We start from the raw sequence: 22530 nt of genomic DNA on the forward strand, positions 1-22530 counted from the left end.
GGTTCGGAACGGACGCGTACCGAACGAGTTTCTGACGTAATATAACCCTTACTTTTCGGGCTGTGAGTCGATCGGATTACAGTTTCTTTGTGTAGATTATATTTACTCCGTCTTCTCTACTATAATGAGGACCAACACGGTAGGACAGTATAACCCAGAAACGTCAACGGCGCGACAACGTGGCTGCCGCGAGAACGCAGTGAAACGCGGGCGTTAGAGTCAATCAGCCAATGCACACCAGTGCCCGGCCCTCCTGCGTCAATACTACTACTGGTAGCTAGGATCGGGCTGGAAGTCACTCGAGTAAAAATACGATGGATCCTGTCGATTTTCAAACTAATATGCAATCGTAACCTACTTTTTGAGTCCATCAGATATCTTGAGTGGTAGATCGGGGCATAGTTGACTTGTCTTTGTTGATTTACTGCTGTCTTCTTTGCTATAATAATAACCAACTCGGCCCTGCGTTCAATACAAAACCCTCCTACGGTCCTACCAAAACAAAACAAGTAGGAACTAATATTCACGTAGGAACTACAGTTATACAACATAAAATATAAACTATAAATGAATACTAGACACATTTGTAAAATATAAACACATTATAAAATAAATAATAGCCCATTTAAATAAAATAAATTGAAATGAGATAAAAGACCTGTAATTAAATAATAAGAATAATACACACATCCTGCTTACACAGTCAAATTTATTAATTTCTGTGTGGCGCTCTAACTTGAGAAAATCCACCAATAAAACTGTTTAAAACCGTTCATAGGAAAAAAATGTTTCATTGAGGGATTTCATTTGTAAAATACATGTTAAAATCTTTGTCATTGGGATTGCTTTTCTCTTTAGCACAGGACATTTTTTTTCTTCTTTCTTTCAGAAGGAAAGCTGACCAATACGCGGGGTCTGAAAGGCAAATTGTTGTTGGATTATCTTTAAATATCCGCTACTTTTTGAGCAGAATTCTAGCTTTGTATAGGCTAATGTTCCTATTGTTGAAAGCACAAAAGTGTGTAATAAACAACTAGCACATTCATATTTTGCATTTTGTTTTCGTACTTTACCGAAAATAAACCGAACCGTGACCTCAAGACCGAGGTACGTAACGAACCGAGATTTTTGTGTACCGTTACACCCCTACTAGTTTTCACCTAATGTTTTTGATATATTTTTCTGTTTACGATTTTTTTTTTTTTCATCTGAACCATAGCACTTTTGACCAGACCCTCTCTGTCACGACTGTAGAACCAATTAAAACCAATCGTACAGTAAAAATTTAACTATTAAAGCAATGCTTTGGATTTTCTAGCGCTCCACACACTGACACAGATCTTCACAGTTCATCTTTGATCAGTATCTTTACCGCTTATGCACAATTTTTCGCACCCATCGGCGCCGTGCCTGGCCTATAGCGCTAATCGCTTTTCACAGTTACCCATTGCACTGATAAGAACGATCCCATCTCTCACTGGAGCAGTTAAACCATTCAAATACCTGGGAGTCCTCGCAACACTTGACAACAGCGCCAATTAGGAGCCAGTTGGGGCTTGTCGATGAGCCCGGTGATATGATTCAGCCGTGGATACACTTCAAACACAGACATACACACATGCATGTATTCACACACTCACCTGTAGCCTGCAAGCTGTCAAAGTGCTCCTCACAAGAGGTGCGTGTCATCACTAGTTGGCGTGATGTTTCCCACCAAACATCTGACATTGACTCACAAGCATATTAACATTTTTTAGAAAGTGTCTGACTGCTACCGCTGAACTTTGATGGAGGCGGGCAAGTTCCGCTGAGGTGCTATGGTAATTATTTACTGCCAAAACAAGCCTCATTAATTAGAACAAGTGACAAAAAATGATGGGTTTTTTTCCCCACCTGCTCACTCTTGAGGATAATGAAGTGTTAAACGAGAGAGAGAAGTAGTAATTTGTTAAAATGGATCATTTCAGTTGTTAATTTGTTGCATTCAAATGATTTGAATGTATTGAATTTAACATGTTAGCGTTCTTGCGTTGAAAATACTACAATCTACTTGAAACAGAACAACATGCAGATTGTTTAAAGGAGGTACAGTATATTAACTCACTGCATTCCATTAATGGTGATGTGTCATGGGTGAAGAAACTTTACAATGACTGTCTTTTGAAAGTTGGCTCTGATTGTTTTCGGATGCCATCCATTGACTAATTTTGCCATTTATTTTCTTACAGAATTTGTTATTTCCAAACCAGCCCCAGCAGCCCAACAGCCGCTTTTCCGTGTCAACGGGTGGCGCCCTCACCATCACGTCGGTGCAGCGGGGTGACGCCGGGTACTACATATGCCAGGCATTGACGGTCGCAGGTAGCATCCTGGCCAAGGCACAGCTAGAAGTCACAGATGGTAAAGCCCTGCTTAACTCTGATTTTGCCTTAGGTGGTGATGTTAATAAATCCTAAAAGTGGCACCTTTAAAAACTTAACCACTGAAACATGTAAGGAAACATGTCGAAAGGTAATGGAGAGGAACAGAATTGCTCATATTCTTGGTCAGGCTGTTGCTAGACAGATTTTATGGTCCTTAAAATGTCGTTGGTATTATTCCCCAGAATGAGTGCCACAAACGATTTTGATGGTCGATTAATCACCAATTCTTAATCTAATCAGCTTATACAGGAAAAATATCACATTATTTACTGTTATGTAATTATAGACTTTAATTTTAGCTGGAAATGTGAATTGGAACCAAATACTATGTACTGAAAAACACAGGACTATGAATATTATGTACCTAAAAACAAAAAACTAGTGGAAGGTCATTTTTAATGTAGATTCACATGGACCCACATGCGGCTGTCATCTGATCCTCAGGGCCGTTCCTGACCAATTTGGTACCCTAGGCAACATATTTTTTGGCGGTGCCCCCCCCCCCCCCTATTTTCACCACTTATATTTAAACACTCACACTGAAAAAGCACATTATCTCTTTGTAATTTATTATATAAAAAAAGACAACAACGAACAAGTGCAAAAATTAAAAGAAAAATACTCCAATAACTATTCAAAATCACCAATAAAAAACACTTCAAAAACAAATGAATAAAATAAATTACAATTGTTATTACAATTATTTTTATTACACGCAGAACACTTAAAAAAAAAAAAAAAAAAATTGTCACCTTGACCTATGACCTTACTCACCTTGTCTTCACTGATGCAAAAGCATCTATTGCACATGCATATGACAGTTGTTTTGGAAGGTGCACTTCTTTCCTGGACTTGGTGGGCTTGGACTTGGTGCTGATGTGGATAAGTCCACTGTAAGAGATGGCCCAGGATTTACAGAGGTAGAAGAAAAATCGTTCAGAAGAGCATCTACAAAGAGAAGAAAGTTAAGAATGAAGAATGTTACATTATATTAGTCAAATAGCTGTTGATTGTGAAACCTGCATGACATAACCATAATAGCGCCTAAATTCTTGCAACCTACTGTACCTGTCTATTGGATCCGGTCACTATCTTTGATGGGCGTAGAGAAAATAAAGAAAATAAATTCTTGAAGCACTTCAACTACACAGGACTATCCAATAATAAGGAATTAAATAATATATGATAACAAAAATATATATATATATATATATATATATATATTTTTGTACATGAACATGATCGCCATTTTAAACGAATTAATGACACATTTAATAACAAATGTTTGCATTTAAATCCTTGGCACTTTTAGTCCCTCATACCACAGAAGTTTAAAATTATTAATTGCATATTTTAATAGTGTATTTATTCAATTAACCTTGGCACTTTTAGGCAAGGCAAATTTATTAGAAAAGCACAATTTAACACAAGGTAAAAGTGGTTCACATTACATGAAAATAAGCAAGACAATTTTAGTCCCCCATAGACTTTGTCCAAATTTCTCTAAAATGGGAGGGGGAGTAAATTTAACTCAAACTAATCCACAGCTGGTTGAATACTGAAAATATATCTGAAAATAACAGCCTGGCTAATGATACAGTATAATTTTGCTTTAGCAGTAAGTCATATAAACTCTATGTAAATAACCATTAGCTTGCAGTTGCGCTAAGTATACATGCTTATGCTATTGAAAAAATCATCACAACAAACCTCTGTTTTTCTTCACGTTCGTGCTCTCTTCTTTTTCTTCTGACCCAGAGGGCTTTTGTCTTTTCATAAAGCTGACTTGTCACCGTAATGTCGCTCAATTGCAGAGGCTAAAATAGCTCCTTCAGATAGCTCGCTGGTCTGCTGGGTGGTGAGACTCTGGTCTTTGGTGAAATACCGTGATTTCCCGGATATAGGGCGCACCCGTGTATAATGCGCACCCCAAATATACTTGTAAAATCTAGGGAAAATTATTGTACCCGTTTATAACGCGCACCCTAATTTTAGCACCAATAAACAGAAAAATACAAGAAAACAGAGCTCGTGTACAGATACAGAAATGTCATTTTACTGACTGGTGAAACACAGCACATGCATAGCATATTGGTAGTTCAAAACATTACCATAAACTGACAATATTTACGGTAATAATATGATTTGACAACTTCTCCAATTTACCATAATCTAGGAGAAAACAAAACAGATGTGACTTTTCTTTTAAAGGCTGCTGTATAACTTGCTCATTTCATCATGATGAATAAATGTTTCTTACATGGATTGATACGGTAAAATGAAAGTGAGAACGTGAGTCGGAAATTTTAGAGAGCTCATCCCTGTTGACACGACAGTAACAATAGGAACTATTGTCATTTGGGTTTGAGTTTCCCGAGGGACAGATATAGTTGACGGACACACACAGGAAGTCAGTGTTGTTACGTTTTTTACGGTCCGAGTTGCAGAGCTGCAATAAACGTTGACTCAAATGAGTTCAAGAAACTGTGCTTGATGAAGAGTGAAAAAAGCAGAATTTAACACAGAGGAAATCATTCGGCAGATTAGAATGAAGTATTACCGAAACAAAATGGTGACGTCACGTACCGTAATGGTCGGCAACGGATCGCCGCAAACATTTCTTCAACACAACGTGGCCATGTCAATAAAAAAAAATTTTTTTAATCGGTTTATATATACAGTATATATAATTTATATATATATTTCTGTCTCCATCCATGTACCTGTTTATAATGCGCACCATGATTTTACAAGTTGATTTTGGGGGAAAAAAGTGAGCGTTATATTCGGGAAATTACGGTAATCGCATCACAGGAAAAAGTGAAACGGGCAGAAGGTACAGGAAAAAGTGAACGGGCAAAAATGATTTATTATTTAAAGACTTAATACAAACGGTTTTGTTGTTTTTTTTAGTTTTATTGTTTGCGTAAATTTTTTTGAATACTGCTATCATCAAATATTATTTAAATATTTTTCTTGACATCCTTCTGGACGCTGCTGCGCCCTTAGACAGTTGCCTAGCTCGCCTTATGGGCGGCACGGGTCTGCTGATCCTGATAGGAAGCAGTGCAGACAATAGAAACTCCAATAAATAAAGAAAATAAACCTTTGGAAATAATAGAATAATATACCAGGATACAAATATTAAAATTTACATTGCAAATGAAGGTCAGTGCTTCCAATAGTGTAGTGTTATAATCCTGACAGTTAGTCAAACCAAGACAGAGTATAACGTCTATCATTTTTCTGCTTTGAAGAGGGACTAAAGCATCGTCCTTGAGTTTAAGACTTCAGGTTTAACGATTGCTTGCTTGAGAGAGTCTGTGATTGAGTGACTGTGATTGCGAGATAGATGAACGCCCTCTGTCTGGCTAGGAACTCAGAATTAACAAACCCGGTGACATAGACGGGTGGCTTGGTGAAAGCGGAAAACCAGGGTGTCAGGTAGGAGGGGGTCACGGCCACACCAGCTGTAGTTGATGCTGCCGCTGTGTGATTTACTGATGGAGTGTCCGCCAGGTTCAAGGAGATTCGTAATGAGAAATTCCTGATCCGGAAATCCAAGGCCCCTTGGTCCAACCTCCCATCTATGGTCCCACATTCCGTTAGCACATCCATCAGGCTCGGAATGCGGCCACGCATTCCCAAAACGTGCGGCCGCATTCTCATCCAGACCATTCTTCCACAACATTAGTGTCAGCCAGGTGGTCTATGTAAAGATAAAAGGGAGTGTCTGGAAAAGAAGAAGCTGTCCCACTTCTTTTTTTATATTTATGATATTTATTTATATACCGTACATCTTATGTTATTTTAAAGGGAATCGGACATAAAGTAGTTTTTAAAAATTAACTGTTAGTATGAGTTTTATAATTTGATATTCAAACCCTTCTTAATGTTTTCGTTTTCTAAAATTTTGAAAAATTAGTTCAACTAGTAGCTCGCCATTGTTGTTGACGACACAATGCACTCTGGGCGGTGACGTCAATGTGAAGCGCTGCCATATTTCCACAGTGTCGCTCGTTAGCTACATAAACACGTCGTTGGTTCTGCCCTTCCAATTTGAAACCAAGCAGAAAAGTGATGAGCAGGACAGCACTCTCAATATTTCACAACAAAGCAAGCAGCAAAAGCAATTAAATGAAGGTCTCCAGCGGAATTCGCACCAGCGTTTCCGATGCGACAGACGAGCACGTAGACCACAGGATTATACGTCCACATGACGTTAGTCATGATTTTACTTATAAAGCAATCGCAACCCACATGTGCTGTCTGTGCGTTGAAACCTTAAAGGGAAACGCGACTAAAAAGAAAGTACGGCTGGCTTGACCACTGAATTAGAAAACGCAGCTCTCTTCAGACAGCAAGCTGACAACAATAACATGGGGATTGCGTAAAAGTGTGTATTGAACCCACACACACAAAAAAAAACACGCGATCGCGATAAGGGAGACACAAAAATGGTCCGTGACAGTAGGTCAGGATAAATTTAAAAAAAAAAAAAAACTGAGGGAAAACCATGGTGAGAGGCAGACAGACGAAAAAGACACGACAATGATGCAACTGGCAATGAAGGGATATAACAACTGTCAACTGGCAGCAAGTCAATATCTTGGCAAGCCGCCTAGGGTCGGTTTAAAGACACTGCTGATGAGCTAAAATTTGATGCAGGTATGACCCTGGGAATTCATCCCACTTCTCTGTAATAAAACAATCTGACCAGCAGCAGAATGTGACTAAATTATGCCGGTCATCATACTAGCTTCTCTCTCTTCTCACAGTCCAACCCAACCGCGTCGTCACCCCCAGTGTGCATTGCTTGCATAAAACATGGTGCACTCCGTAGGTCAAAACGTAATAAATATTATAGATTTTGAAATCAATGGCAATAATAATGTTTCTAAGAACATATGTCAGTAAAATAGAACAATTGTGGCTTATTAGAGCCTACAAGTCTTTAAGTCCGAGGTTCCCTTTAATAACTAAATAACTGATAACTAACACAGAAAGTGACATGACCAACCACAACTGACCTGAACTGGACAGACTGAAAATGAGTGTGCGTGCGTACTACTTGAATGGGCTCGATGGACAAAAGGCCACGCAAAAAAAAAAAAAAGATGACAGAAAAATCAGAATTGTGCATTAGGATCTGCAGTATGAACCTAGCCTTAGAAACCAGTTGCAGTCTATTAATCACTTTCACACACCTCGAAAATTGTGTCCCCTAAAGTGCTGCTTATATGGTATTATCTTATTGTACCCAAATTAACTGCTTGGTATAATTCTTATGGAAAAACAGTATGCCTTGGCAACGATAGCTCTTTTACAATAATACAGACAGACAAAGCAGGCAACAATTAAGGTGGATTTTTGAAAGGCTCTTGATCTTAATCCATTCCTTTTAACTGCCAGTCATTGATCTGATGGTAGGAGGAACTGGTTTGCTCAGTGGAAGGTTGACTCACATGTGGTAGGAGGGAACACAACTAGGGATGGGAATCGAAATCCGATTCCAATTCGGAACCGGTTCCGAGTGTTTCGAGGCCTCGACATCACAATGAAAAAGCCTTAACGATCCCTTTAACGATTCCTAAAGACACGTATTGCGTCGTGACGTGTCTTGTTGTCCAGACGCATCAAACTAGCATGGCGCCAAGAACCACTCGCTCCAAAGTTGGACTACACTTCACCAGGAAAGAGAGTGAAAATGAAAGGTTACGACGGTTAAGCACGAGCATTGCAGCCATAAACATAACAATGACAGCACGTAGGTTCAAACGCTCGAAAGTGTGTCTTCACTTCACGAGGAAAAATTACAACAAAGCGACTTGCAGTCATTGCAAGGTGGAGATAACTGCATTGGGAGGGAATAGACTGCACTGTCCTCATCGAGCTAAACTCCGAAATGACGATACAGAAGACGTTGGTATAATTTGCTGACTTTATTCAACCATCACTTGAAGAGTGAAACTAAAAATAGAAATGAAACAAATCAATTTCGTCCCCAATAACAAACAGGTTTGCATCAACGTAAATCAGCGATGATTAGCTGCTAATAACAGTATGGTTAGCATTCGTTCGCTAGCATTAGCACATCGTTCAAACCACTACACAACTGGATTTAAGTGTCCGATCGCGAGTGGAAACACACAACAACAACGCAAAAGATTATACATACAGGTGTTGCCTCTGTAGATATTAACATTAACAAAGAACGTAGGCTCGTAGAAGTGTTTCCCTCTCTCACTTAGCACGCTCACTCGCTTGGATGCGGCATTTCTTCGGGTGCCCAAACTGCGGCCCGCGGCCCAAATACGGCCCGCCTCCACATTTGGTCCGGCCATTTTGATTTTTTTTTTTTCTCAATCGTGTTATTTATTTCCTGGCCTTTTTCCTTGAAGAATTCAGAGAGGGTTATTTGGTTATTATCTATTTAATTAATAGTGTTTTTAATATTAATTATTATTATTATGTTTTTATTTTTATTTTATTTACTTTCATTCCGTGAAGAATCCAGAAAGGGTTATTTGATTGTGGCTTTCTGAAAAACAATAATTTTTTACATTTATGCACTTCTGCAATCGTCACACTTTTTTTGTTACAAACTGACCCCGGCCCCTCATCAGAGAAGGGAAAAGTTATGTGGCCCTCACAGGAAAAAGTTTGGGGACCCCTGCTTTAACACATATTGCCAAACGCAGAACAACAACCTATCTGCCAATATATACCAATATTTTTTATTTCTATTAGATAAATGTTTCAGTAAAATGTTACACATTCTTGTGTATTTGCCACTTATTACCACAGTTAACATTGAGGCTTTGGGCCTCTTTTGATCTCGTGAGTTTGTAAGGTTGTGAGTTCTGATTAAACAAACTCGATGCCAATCAAAACGTTTGTTGTTCTTTTCCCCCAAATTAGAATCGATAAAGAATCGAATCGTTAAGCAATATCGATAATGGAATCGGAATCGTAAAAATCCTATCAATTCCCATCCCTAAACACAACAGACCAATAGGCAGCGTGGTCTCAAATTTTGATCTGTTTATAAAACATGCTGTCAAAAGAAAAAGAGAAGAATTTTGAATGGGTATTTGCCAAATTACTGTACTATACTGTGTATTTGCGGATTTTAGTGAAAAATTTGGTTTTCCATCCATAGATATATTATATGATTGTATTTTTTATTATTTTTTTTAAACCTGTCCTGTTCAGCTGTTTGACACAGAGAATGGAAGTCTAAGTGCCCGGATAGTCTGAACAGTTTTAATGTTTCACATTGAGAGTCTGACATACTCCCATTGTGATCATTCAAAATACCTTTTTATTATGACAAAACAGCGAACAGGAAGGGATTATGGGGGGACAGAAGAAAAGAAATACAAAAGAAAAAAGAAAAGAAACACATACACAAACAAAACAAGAAATACATTGAACAATATAATATTATATGATTGTAAATACAGCGTTACCGTGATATAGGATTTATTACTGTATCTTTTCAAAATGTTCAATACTATCGACTACATTTTGTATTCGACAAAAAAATGTTTAAAAAATCCTCTGACGTCTCAAGTGCTTTAACAGATTAATGTCATTTCCATTCATTTCAGTGGTGAAAGTTTGAGTTAACATCTGAGTGGTTTGCGTTACAATTGTGGCAGGGTTGTAGGGTTGTTCGGATCATGTTTTTTTACTCCCGATCCGATCCCGATCGTTTTAGTTTGAGTATCTGCCGATCCCGATATTTCCCGATCCGATTGCTTTTTTTTTTTGCTCCCGATTCAATTCCAATCATTCCCGATAATTTTTCCCGATCATATACATTTTGGCAATGCATTAAGAAAAAAATGAATAAAACTCGGACGAACATATACATTCAACATACAGTACATAAGTACTATATTTGTTTATTATGACAATAAATCCTCAAGATGGCATTTACATTATTAACATTCTTTCTGTGAGAGGGATCCACGGATAGAAAGACTTGTGACTTTGTAAATTGTGACTAAATATTGCCATCTAGTGTATTTGTTGAGCTTTCAGTAAATGATACTGTAGCCATGCCCAAATGCATGATGGGAAGTGGAACCATGACTGTGCGTAGTGCTACCAATTGATATATCTTCTCTGCGTTGGGAAATAACATAAGGTGTTAAGAAAAAGATCAATTGCTACCTTGCTTCCCCACATTGCTTCCCATGATATTTCTATTTGTAGGGAGAGGGATTGTAAGGCTTTAGCCAATTAAAAAAAGGCCCCAAAGGCTGCCAAAATTCACTCTACTCGTTTTGCGCTGCCTTTTATCTCTACCTTAAGCCTAAACTAAGACTCATATTATGTCTGTAACATTAAATACAATTAGAAAACGATTTATTTAAAATATATATATATATTGAAAAAAGGCATGGCCAATATTTTTTTGCCGATTCCGATACTTTGAAAATGACGTGATCGGACCCGATCCCGATCGATCGGGACATCTCTAATGGGCATGGAACAAATTAATTCTCTTATTGTAAAACTCTATACGTTTTGACATTTTTGTTGTGAAAAATAATGCGATGAGAAATCATTTTTGAGGTTAGGCTGCTACTTTTGTAACATTTTAACACTGTTCACCTGCAATTCAAATGTCAAATTGCATCAAAATCACTTGCCAATGGTCAGCCACTCGTGTGAAAGTAGGTGCCAAACTCCTCATACTGCACCACGATTCGGCTGAGTCACTTGGTTTTTGGCGGGCATTAAATCTTCTGTGGATTTGGAATAATTCTCATAACTCAAAAGAAGCCTTTTGTTACAGAGGAAAAAGGGAAGGGTGTGATAACATGTTGAAAGGTTATAGAGGTAGTGGACTGGCTAATTATCCCCTGGAGGTCTGGCGTCATTAATCCATAGTGTCTAATTAATATTGCTTGTGTGATATGCTAGAGGGACTATGCAGCTGCACTGCCGTTAACCCCCGAATTCACCCTCTGACATACCCACTATTTCATACAAGGAATCCCAATCTGACCTTCTCTTTTTGTCACTTTGATCAATTCACTGGAGCTATTCATTAGCTGTGGGAAAATGTTCGTATTTTATGGTGTCCGATTCTAGTTGGTGATAAGACAATTTATGAGTTTAAATACAGCATAGACTCTATGACAGAAAACAGACACAATGTGTCACCCTGTATTTAGCATGTGCTGGTTCCCATGTTGGATCTAGTGTTATTCCATAACGATGCATTTTCTCCCAACCACACTGAGTCACTTGGCAGGAACTGGCAGCCAAACACACTCGTCTGGTTGTAGTAGTAGTGTCTAAAAATAAGGCGGAAAGTGCCCACTGCTAATCTGTACAGGATATTGCTATAGTCAGGCAAGACCACCACTACCTCTCTCAAATCTCTTCATGTTGCGGTTTCTTATGTTGCAGTCTTGTCAGACAGACCGCCGCCCATCATCCGCCAAGGCCCCTCCAACCAGACTTTGAGTGTGGACAGTGTCGCCCTTCTCAAGTGCCAGGCGTCGGGCGACCCCATCCCCTCAGTCAGCTGGCTCAAGGATGGCGTCAGCTTGCTGGGGAAGGACCCCCGTATGTCCCTGCAGGAATTGGGCAGTCTGCAGATTACCAACATTAAGGTAAGAATCAGTATGTTAAACATTCAGAATCGGATGTTTTTCATTGTGATTTTTTGCATATCAGAATACAAATATCTAAAATTACTGAAAATGATTATTAATATGTAATTACAAAAAATACATAATTTAAACATATGTATGTGGCGGAAAACACAGACAAGACTGAAAAAGCAGATTCTGCTCTTGCACTCCTCTTTAAAAGAAACTAAGTATTTTAAGCCAAAACAACTGGTGTGTTTGATAGAACAATATGTCTATATGCTGCCATAGCAGATTCATGGTGCATTAAGCCCCCAAACTATTTTTAATTTGTCCGTTTTACCCTGAAAACCCCCGTTTACAGACGTCGCACAACCGCTTTTGTTTCAACCTAGCCATAAAAAGAAGGTAAGTATTTATATTTGTTATTCAAAATATCTGTCATTTTTAGCTTAGAATCATTAATTGATGTCCAATATTTAGTTTAAAAAAAGAGAACGACTTGAAAAAATTATTCACTCGCATATTTTAAACTTTTGAATAAATTACGTCACAATGAAAAATTTGGCGTCTGTAAAAATGTCACAGATATCTACCTCATAACTATCGCTTAATTGTATTTTTTTTTGTTACTGTCGCATTTCCCCTGATATGTTAGATGATAAATAATCGATCCAAACAAAGAAAATTTGAAAAATAACGTTTAAAAGGGTAACTACAGTGCCCTCCATAATTATTGGCACCCCTGAAAAAGATGTTTTTTTAGCTTCTAATAATTTTAATAATAATAATAATTTTAATAATTTTAATTTTAATAAATTAATAATTTGATCATTTAATAATTTAATTTAATAATTTTAATTTTAATAAATATTTTTTTTTTTTAATTAAAAAAATATGCGCATGCTGAAAAGCACCTCATACCCACTGTGAAGTATGGGGCTGGGTCAGTGATCCTGTGGGGCTGTTTCGCTTCCAAAGGCCCTAGGAACCTTGTTAGGGTGCATGGCATCATGAATGCTTTGAAATACCAGGACATTTTAAATCAAAATCTGTTGCCCTCTGCCCGGAAGCTGAAGATGGCTCGTCACTGGGTCTTGTACAAAGTATTAACACCAGGGGTGCTAATAAATGTGACACACATTGTTTCGAATATTTTTTTCTTTATGTGGGATTTTTTCCCCACTGAATGAATGCACTTGTATTGAAGGTTGGATTTTTCTCTTTTTTTCCATTAAGGTCCCATATTATTTGAATAAACAAATATTAGAAGCTAAAAAACACATCTTTTTCAGGGGTGCCAATATTTATGGAGGGCACTGTATATGAAAAAGAAAGCCTCAACCACTTCTTGTTGTCTGCGATTTTCCTCATTGCAACCCTTGTCATATCACCATGATTCACCCATAAAATCCCCCCAAAATTCGGCTGTGGCCATTCACAGCTGTGTCTTGACACTCGGTGATACATGCTACATGGAGTTTTCTGGTCAAAACAAGGTAAGTATGCGATAATATCTCGTTAAAATCGTGGCGTCTTTAATTCTGCTCTCGCATGCTGTCGCTTCCAATTAGGGTTTTGCTGTTTAAAAAAATAAAAAAAATAAAATTTAAATGCCCTCCTGTTCAAAATTTTCTTCTCCCAGAAATTTGAGATTTTAAGATTTCCAATGATGTATCACACGTGCATTTGGGACAATTTTGAAAGTTGGACAAATTGGGGGTCTCTGAGCGGAACTTAAAGTCACAGTAAGTGTTTTCCGCCATATACTGTATTAGTGTTAATAATGTATACAGCGTGTTACTAGTGATATTACCATAATAATGAACATATGATTACTTTCATTTTCGGACTATAAGTCGCACCTGACTATAAGCCGCCACCCACCAAATTTGACATGAAAATGTCATTTGTTCATAGATAAGACTATAAACCGGAGCTGTCCCCACTGTTTTATGGGATATTTACACCAAAAGATATTAACTGGTAAAACTTTATTTGGCAGTGGCATCATAAGACTAAGACCAAATGAACCACCATGAAGCTTTGCAGCCAATTGGTTCAAAGTTTCATTGCTTGAAGAAGCTTCATTTGGCCATCACTGCACCTTTGGTGGAGACATTCAACCTCTGCTGTCAATTCAATTCAATTCAATTTTATTTGTATAGCCCTCAATCACAACAGATGTCTCAAAGGGCTTTACAGAGGCAATATGATACACAATTAGAAATGAAGCAACACTATTGTCATCTAACATGCCTCCTAGCATGCACTGCAATGTTACAGATGTAAATAATAATCAAAATTCATGTCCTGTGCTAATTATTTCTTCAGTTACTGTTCCAGTTGTTTCATTAATTGCTAGCTATGGTATTTGGTAACACTTTATTTGACAATAGCACCATAAAACTGTCATGAGACCATCATAATTATGACATGACACTATCATGAGCATTAACGAATGCTTATGACAGATGTCATTTTGTGTCATCCGGCATTAGCGACATAATTTTCCGGATAATACTTAATGACATCTGCTCTAAGCATTCATCAATGCCCATGATAGTGTCACGTCATAATTATGACTGTTTTATGGCAGTGTTATGACGCCGCTGTCAAATAAAGTGTTACCTATTAACCCAAATAAATCAACAAATAAGCCACACTGGACTATAAGCTGCAGGATTCAAAATGAGGGGAAAATGTAGTGGTTTATAGTCCGAAAATTACGGTAAATCTCCTCTTCCCAATAGATTTTGTTTTTTAACATTCTGGATTTAAGTGATTTAACAAATAAATAAAGAAACCCCCCAAAAAAGAAGGTAAATAAATAAATAATCCCATTATATTAACATAAAAAATAATAAATTATCATGTTTTAAATTTATATATTGAAATAGTATAGTACAGTTAAAAAAGTTATATACAGTCATTTTTACGGCTGTCAAAATTATCGCGTTAACGGGCGGTATTTTTTAAAAATCAATCACATTAAAATATTTGACGCAATTAACGCACATGCTCCGCTCAAACACATTAAAATGACAGCTCAGGGCCATGTCCACTTGTTCCGTTTTTTGGTGTTTTTTCTCCCTCTGCTGGCGGTTGGGTGCGACTGATTTTACCACATAGCACCATGAGCAATGTGTAATTATTGACATCAACAATGGCGAGCTACTTGTTTATTTTTTGATTGAAAATTTCACAAATTTTATTAAAACGAAAACATTAAGAGGGGTTTTAATATAAAATTTCTAAAAATTGTACTAACATTTATCTTTTAAGAACCACAAGTCTTTCTATACATGGATCGCTTTAACAGAATGTTAATGTTAATGCCATCTTGTTGATTTATTGTTATAATAAACAAAATAAAAAAATACAGTACCTATGTACAGTCTGTTGAATGTATATAACCGTCTTGTCTTTCCATTCCAACAATAATTTACAGAAAAATATGGCATATTTTATAGAAATTGTATAATAAATAAATTGTACAATAAATTGTTTCCATAGTATGAATGTATTAAAATGACAAAAATCTGTAATAATTACAATTGTTCTATTAAATGATTAAACATTTCTAATAAAAATGGCAATCAGAAAAAAATGAATGGATGATAATGATATACAATACTAACATTTGTTTAAATAATTTTAACACCAAAGTACAATAAAATATAATTTACATAGTTATTTTTTTAAAAGGTGAATTACATTCATACGCTTGCTTAAAAGTGTTAAAAACTAAGACTAACCTGGTGTACCCAATGGTCTGGCCGGTATGTAATCGCGCTACGCTTTTACTTTTTACACACACACTTTTACACAAGCCATCGAGTTGATTGACATGAAAAAGTCTTAAAAAGATGAATTGGCCGCATTGATTTTTGGCCTTAATAGTTTGATTGTATTACTGACTGGACCGACAGCTCTAACAGGACTCAAGCTTGGATGGAATCCATCTGGAGGATACACAGCACATGTATGCACATACACACGTGCACATGTCCACACGCACTAACATTTAGAGTAGATTAAATTTAAAGGGCTCGCATCTTCGTCTCCGCACTGTGAGGTCTCAGTGGAATATCTGTTACGCTTGACAGAGCTGACGACCACTGACATGTTATTGAATGAATGGAAGGAACACACACAGAAGCAAAACAAAGCTCTGAGAAGGGATGGAAGGACCAACAGAATAGCCAGCTGTCGTCGGTCCAGGAGGCTTCTGCGGCCCACCCTAAATTAATTAGCTTTGTTATGGTCGGCGGGATGGCAGTGAAATGTGGAGGGGAAAGCTGGGGATGTGATGGAAGGGTGCTGAGTAGGAAATGAAATTCATTAGGAAATTAGCGTCAGCACTCGGAAGGCAAGGGTAGCTCGTAAAAGTCACCGCCAACGCTTTTACGGCATTGGGACACGAGTGATTTCAACATGTTTCAGAGAACAGCTTCCCATTAGTGTTGCGTGAAGCCATGGAGATGAAATATACAGTGGGGCAAATAAGTATTTAGTCAACCACCAATTGTGCAATTTCTCCTACTTGAAAAGATTAGAGAGGCCTGTAATTGTCAACATGGGTAAACCTCAACAATGAGAGACAGAATATGAAAAAAACAGAAAATCACATTGTTGTATTTTTAAAGAATTTATTTCCTAATTAGAGTGGAAAAGAAGTATTTGGTCACCTAAAAACAAGCAGATTTCTGGCTGTCAAAGAGGTCTAACTTCTTCTAACGAGGTCTAACGAGGCTCCGCTTGTTACCTTTATTAATGGCACCTGTTTTAACTCATTATCGGTATAAAAGACACCTGTCCACAATCTCAGTCAGTCACACTCCAAACTCCACTATGGCCAAGACCAAAGAGCTGTCGAAGGACACCAGAGACAAAATTGTAGACCTGCACCAGGCTGGGAAGACTGAATCTGCATTCGGTAAAACGCTTGGTGTAAAGAAATAAACTGTGGGAGCAGTTGTTAGAAAATGGAAGACATAAGGGACCAGGACGACTGATCTGTGTAAAGGGAAGAATGAATGGGGCCATGTATCGAGAGATTTTGAGTAAAAATCTCCTTCCATCAGCAAGGGCATTGAAGATGAGACGTGGCTGTGTCTTCCAGCATGACAATGATCCTAAAGCCTGAGTTATACTCCCGCGTTGCGGTGACGGCACAGCGACTACGGCGTCATTCGATAGTTCTGCAGTGAGGGAACGCGTTGCTCTGTATTTCACCGCCAAGCCACTAGAGGGGTGTGGCGTTATGTTTGTACGGTTTTGGGGCATGCTTGTTGACTTCCGCTAGTCGGAGAAAAAATAAACAATGCAAGACGGAACTCTTGAAAGTAAACATTCTGCTCATCAACACTGAATAAATATTGAACATACAAATGTTGAGGGGCAGGCGACGCAGAAGATGGTTTCGAGGCGGTCTGGCCGACTTTTGATGCCGCACAGAGAGTTTTAGACTCGGGTGGAGAGAGCTAGCTGTGGCGGCTAGCTTCAAACTGGCGTCGAGCACTGCGTTCAAGGTCTGCAAAGCCCTCCAGCCCGATTTGTTTGCCGTGTCCTACAACCAGCCAGTGGGAAGCCATAGCAGATTTCTGGCATCTATGGAACTTCCCAAACTGTGTTGCCTTGATTTTAACGTTATCGTAAAAAGCACCAAGGCACTTTCAATCAGTGATGATGTATCATGTGTGAACTGTCTGTTATTGAAAATTAAAGATCAAAACAACTCTTTTGACACCAAATCTGTGCTTTATTCTTCATATACTTGAAGTGTGACACGTAAATAAGTCACAGACTCACAGCAAACATATGTACACAATAAATGATGAAGTGCACCAACCAAAAATACGACATAAAGTGATAAAAAGTTGGCAGTTTTTGGCCGACTGGGTCACCGCTTCGTGTGGCCACTCGATTCCGAACACACACGTCTCGGTGGTTCTTCCATTTTTTTTTTTTCCATTTTTTTTTCAATCGCCGACCTTGCCATGTGGCAATCACAATAATGTCTTGACGAGACTTGCTCTTCGATGATACTCCCGTCGGCTTGGTCCATTTTTGCGTGTAGAAAATAATGTTTGATTCTATTCTACAATGGCGGTGATTTCGCGCTAAACCGGAAACAACAGTCTGAGCGGACCAATCACAGTCCGTTTTCGCCACGTCATACACGTCTACGCGACGCGAAGGTTAGAAAATTCGAGAGGCGCGCGTCAGGCTACGACGCAGGGTCGTAACTCGGGTCTTCCTTGACGGCGCAGGTCTGACGCGGAAGTATAACTCAGCCTTAAACATACAGCCAGGGCAACAAAGGAGTGGCTTCGTAAGAAGCATTTCAAGGTCCTGGAGTGGCCTAGCCAGTCCCCAGATCTCAACCCCATAGAAAATCTGCGGAGGGAGTTGAAAGTCCGTGTTGCCCAACGACAGCCCCAAAAAGTCACTGCGCTAGAGGAGATCTGCATAGAGGAATGGGCCAAAATACCAGCAACAGTGTGTGAAAAGCTTGTGAAGAGTTACAGAAAACGTTTGGCCTCCCTTATTGCCAACAAAGGGTACATAACAAAGTATTGAGATGAACTTTTGTTATTGACCAAATACTTATTTTCCACCATGATTTGCAAATAAATTCTTTAAAAATCGAACAATGTGATTTTGTTTTTTTTTTCCACATTCTTTCTCTCATAGTTAAGGTTTACCCATGTTGACAATTACAGGCCTCTCTAATATTTTCAAGTGGGAGAACTTGCACAACTAATGGTTGACTAAATACTTGTTTGCCCCACTGTAAGGGTTATACATTTTTGAGTTCAATGACGCAAAATGTTGTCTGTTGTATTAAAGCTCTCTGACTCTGGGATCTACACATGCGTGGCCACAAGCTCCAGCGGAGAGACGTCGTGGAGTGCCTTCCTCGATGTTAAAGGTACTTTATGACCCTGGAGATTTTCATCTTTGTCAGCGTGCATTTACACTACATGGCAATTTAAGTTTTTAAAGAAAAAACAATGTAACTATGAAAACTGGTATGGCTATACCTCACTCTGTATCAAGAAATGTAATGTAAACCCTCATGTGATATGACATAGCATATTTGATTGACTGCTGTTATGTTGGTCTAGCTTTGGGGTCCACCTAAGTTTAAAACCTGGAGCACAATAGTTCGGTCATTGTCAGTTAGTCGGTGTGTGATGGACTGAGTTTACCTTACCTAAAAAATGGACAGTAATTGTTTTCCTCAAATTCCTGATACTGAACCTGAACCTTGTTAGTAACGCCAACCTAGTTTGCAAGCAAAACCCTTAAATTAGACCAGTGGTTCTTAACCTGGGTTCAGTTGGTGAGTAAGTCTAAGGGGTTCAGCGATGGTAAAGAAATGCAAAGTCCTATTTTCGTACGCTGATTAAATCTTGGCAAAGTAGCTTCTTAGACCAGGTTCTGGACTGCATTGCTCCCAATTTACAGGCTTAATCCATTCATTTTAACTGCCAGTCCTTGATCTGATGGGAGGAGGAACTGGTTTGCTCAGTGGAAGGCTGACGCACACTTGGTATGAGGGGGATACAACAGACCAATAGGCAGTGTGGTCTCAAATTTTGACCTGTTTATAAAACATGCTGTACAAAAGAAGAGAATTTTGAATGGATATTTACTAAATTATTAGCCTACTAGCTTAGATACATCAGTTTTGAATTTTGAAAAAAAATTGCTTTATTATCTAATTCTAAGGGTTCGGTGAATCCACATGTGAAAAATGTGGGGTTCAGTACTTTTAGCAAGGTTAACAACCACTGCATTAGAATAACTCACCGTAACCATACCCTCAAGAAATGCCGATACCAACTGCAATCCAACCCCTGATCCTAATATCAAAAATCAAACCTAAGTGAAATAAATGGCGTCATGTAATGCAGAGGCTGGCGGCATAGCTCTTACAAAGAACCACAATGACGACGAGCTCCCAGGACCGCCTTCCAAACCTCAGGTTACTGATGTCACCAAGAACAGCGTTTCTCTATCCTGGCAAGCCGGGCTGGTTGGCGCGTCGCCCGTCAGTTCCTTTGTCATCGAAGCCTTCAGGTTTGTGTCATCCTTTACCTTATTAGATACGTTTGGGAAAACCTGTCAGATCCTTTTCTTAAACACCGACTGACACACTTCTTGTCACCCAATACAGCCAGTCAGTGAGCAACAGCTGGCAAACAGTCGCAGATCACGTGAAGACCACCCAGTTCACCGTCAAGGGTCTACGCCCCAACACTATCTACCTGTTCATGGTCCGAGCGGTCAACAGCCAGGGCGTGAGCGATCCGAGTCCCATGTCGGAGCCCGTCAGAACACAAGGTATTTTGTCATCACGAGTTCTAGGGGCAGTTTACATGGCGACTCTGCGACACAAAGACGCAATGACTGAGTAGCAGAATTACCTCACGTGCATATGGTGTCGAAAAATTCTGAATCCTGCCTCCAAAGTGGAAGAATTCGATTGCGGGGGTTTGAGAGGGGCTTGCTCCGTATGAATACCAAAAGCTCCCGCGGCGCGAGACCGCGCCGATAACGTCAGCACTCGTACACGTCACATTGGGCGTGCGCAGTGGTGCTACATTAAAACCAGCAAATATGGCAGAATGTCGGCTTTAATTTACTGTTTTAATAATATTTTTACATCAAATATGTTGAATGTTCCCATTTTTGTGCCTTTTTGAACAAAAGAAAAATGCCATTGCGTCGATTGTTGGGGTCAAAGTGCATGATTCGCTGTCACCTTGTAGTCTGCACTGCCCCCTAGGGCCTGGCATGAATACTACATCATTTTCATGCTGAATTTCAACATTGTTCGAATGGTGACGGGCCCATGTAAATGCAAATTTGAAATTTTTCGTATTCTCAGAGAGTCACCCAGAGGTTGCGCTAGGCTTTTTCGTTGTCTGTCATTTTGACTGACAGTGTCATAAAAATCCGGTCATAATCTGTTTTTACCCGTCACTTACATTTTTAAAATGATAATAATGACATATTCAATAGTATTTAGTTTTCATTCATTTTTAATTAATATTCTGTCCGAACAAGCTTAACAAGAGGCAAACAGACAGGGGAGTGCACCAATCAGCGACGGGCAGGCGTGCCATTAGCAAAGCGACGAGGGCAGGACGAGGGACTTGCGCGCGGAAGTAAACATACAAGGAGAACGGAGTTTATTCAACATGGCTAGCGCGAGACAGACTGTTGTCAATGTCTCGTGTCGATGTGTTTTAGCTCATTTAAAACTGAATTTACCGCGGATTGGAGCATATTCTCGGCTCTCCCGTTCGCCATCCGTGTTGTAGAGACGACTTTCGGCGCGCAAGGGTGACGTTGCTCGTGAAGAACACGTCACGCAAATAAACAAATCTGATTTGTCAATTGATTTTGTACCTACTCGAGAGGCTGTGTCCCAGACTTTTCTCTCAGTGTTTGAAAAATACAGGGAGAACAGTCTGGCCGTGCCAGGCAAACACTCAGTTGCCTTGACATTTTTCCGAGTAAGGTCAACGACGTCATGCATCAAGAGAGACAATAGCTAATTAATATGCTCACTCGCCACCCTGTGGTCTGGGGTGTGAATTGCGACCTGTCAAAATGACGGATGGACTTCAGTTTTTTCCGTCACCGTTTTAAAAAACCGGTCAACGACGGAAAATATTCGGTTAACGCGACCCCTGGAGTCACCATGTAAACGGCCCCCAAATCTGGAGAGTGTTATTTTAAGACTGTCAACTGTCTCATAGGGGAAGGTCAATATAGCCCACCCATCGCATCCCAGCACTTCAAAATGTGATACTGATCATCCTCTTTGCACTGAAATACAGCAGAACTTTCCCAGAGGTCAAACTCCTCCATCTCTGCCCTCATTACTCCCTACACTTAAGCAATTATGTAAAATAAGTATGTCTGCTTTTGGACGGCCTAACTGAGTTACGACTGTTGCCGGTATGTTAATGAATATAAGGGAGAGAAATGACTACCTCCTGGCTCGTTGGAGATTTTATTACAGTAGCGGCCAGGCCGCAGTCTCCTGATTACATTGATATGATAATCAGCCTTTCGGCTAAATACCGTCAAAGCGAGTGCGTGCTCTTCATAAAAAGCAGAGTCAATTTAAATGTCATCTTCATGCAGGTAGAGGGTTCTGAATAATATATAGACGTGTTTATTGACGTTGGCGTTATTTATTTATTTGTTAACCGCGTTTGGCCCGTCCTGCATGATTGCTTTGGCTATGATTCGTGTCTGTTAAAAAATATTCTTCATCACTCATGTTTTTTTGTTGTTGTTGTTGCCTGTAAATTAAACACAGACATAACGATAGCAGCAGGGGTGAAAGTGGGCCGGAAAGGACCGTTACGCCGTTCCGGTAAAAGATTTGGGGCCGGAACGGGGCGGAACAATGCTCTGATCCCGAAAATATGATGGCAACTGAGTGTGACGTGCTGCATCGATGT

The 22530-nt window shown here is 39.2% G+C and overlaps 1 protein-coding gene across 9 annotated transcripts in view; it reads left to right on the forward strand.

Annotated features, from left to right (window-relative positions):
* The window catches only part of LOC130911219 (roundabout homolog 2-like), an 800091-nt gene that overhangs the window by 665749 nt on the left and 111812 nt on the right, over positions 1-22530 (forward strand). For all 9 annotated transcript variants that reach the window (XM_057829032.1, XM_057829039.1, XM_057829034.1 and 6 more), the window contains 5 exons: positions 2229-2400; positions 11853-12058; positions 18893-18974; positions 19963-20128; positions 20226-20392. In XM_057829032.1, coding sequence (XP_057685015.1) covers positions 2229-2400; positions 11853-12058; positions 18893-18974; positions 19963-20128; positions 20226-20392 — 793 coding nt within the window. The remainder of the gene's footprint in view (positions 1-2228; positions 2401-11852; positions 12059-18892; positions 18975-19962; positions 20129-20225; positions 20393-22530) is intronic.

This window comes from Corythoichthys intestinalis, unplaced genomic scaffold (assembly GCF_030265065.1).
Source record: "Corythoichthys intestinalis isolate RoL2023-P3 unplaced genomic scaffold, ASM3026506v1 HiC_scaffold_23, whole genome shotgun sequence".
NCBI lineage: Eukaryota > Metazoa > Chordata > Actinopteri > Syngnathiformes > Syngnathidae > Corythoichthys > Corythoichthys intestinalis.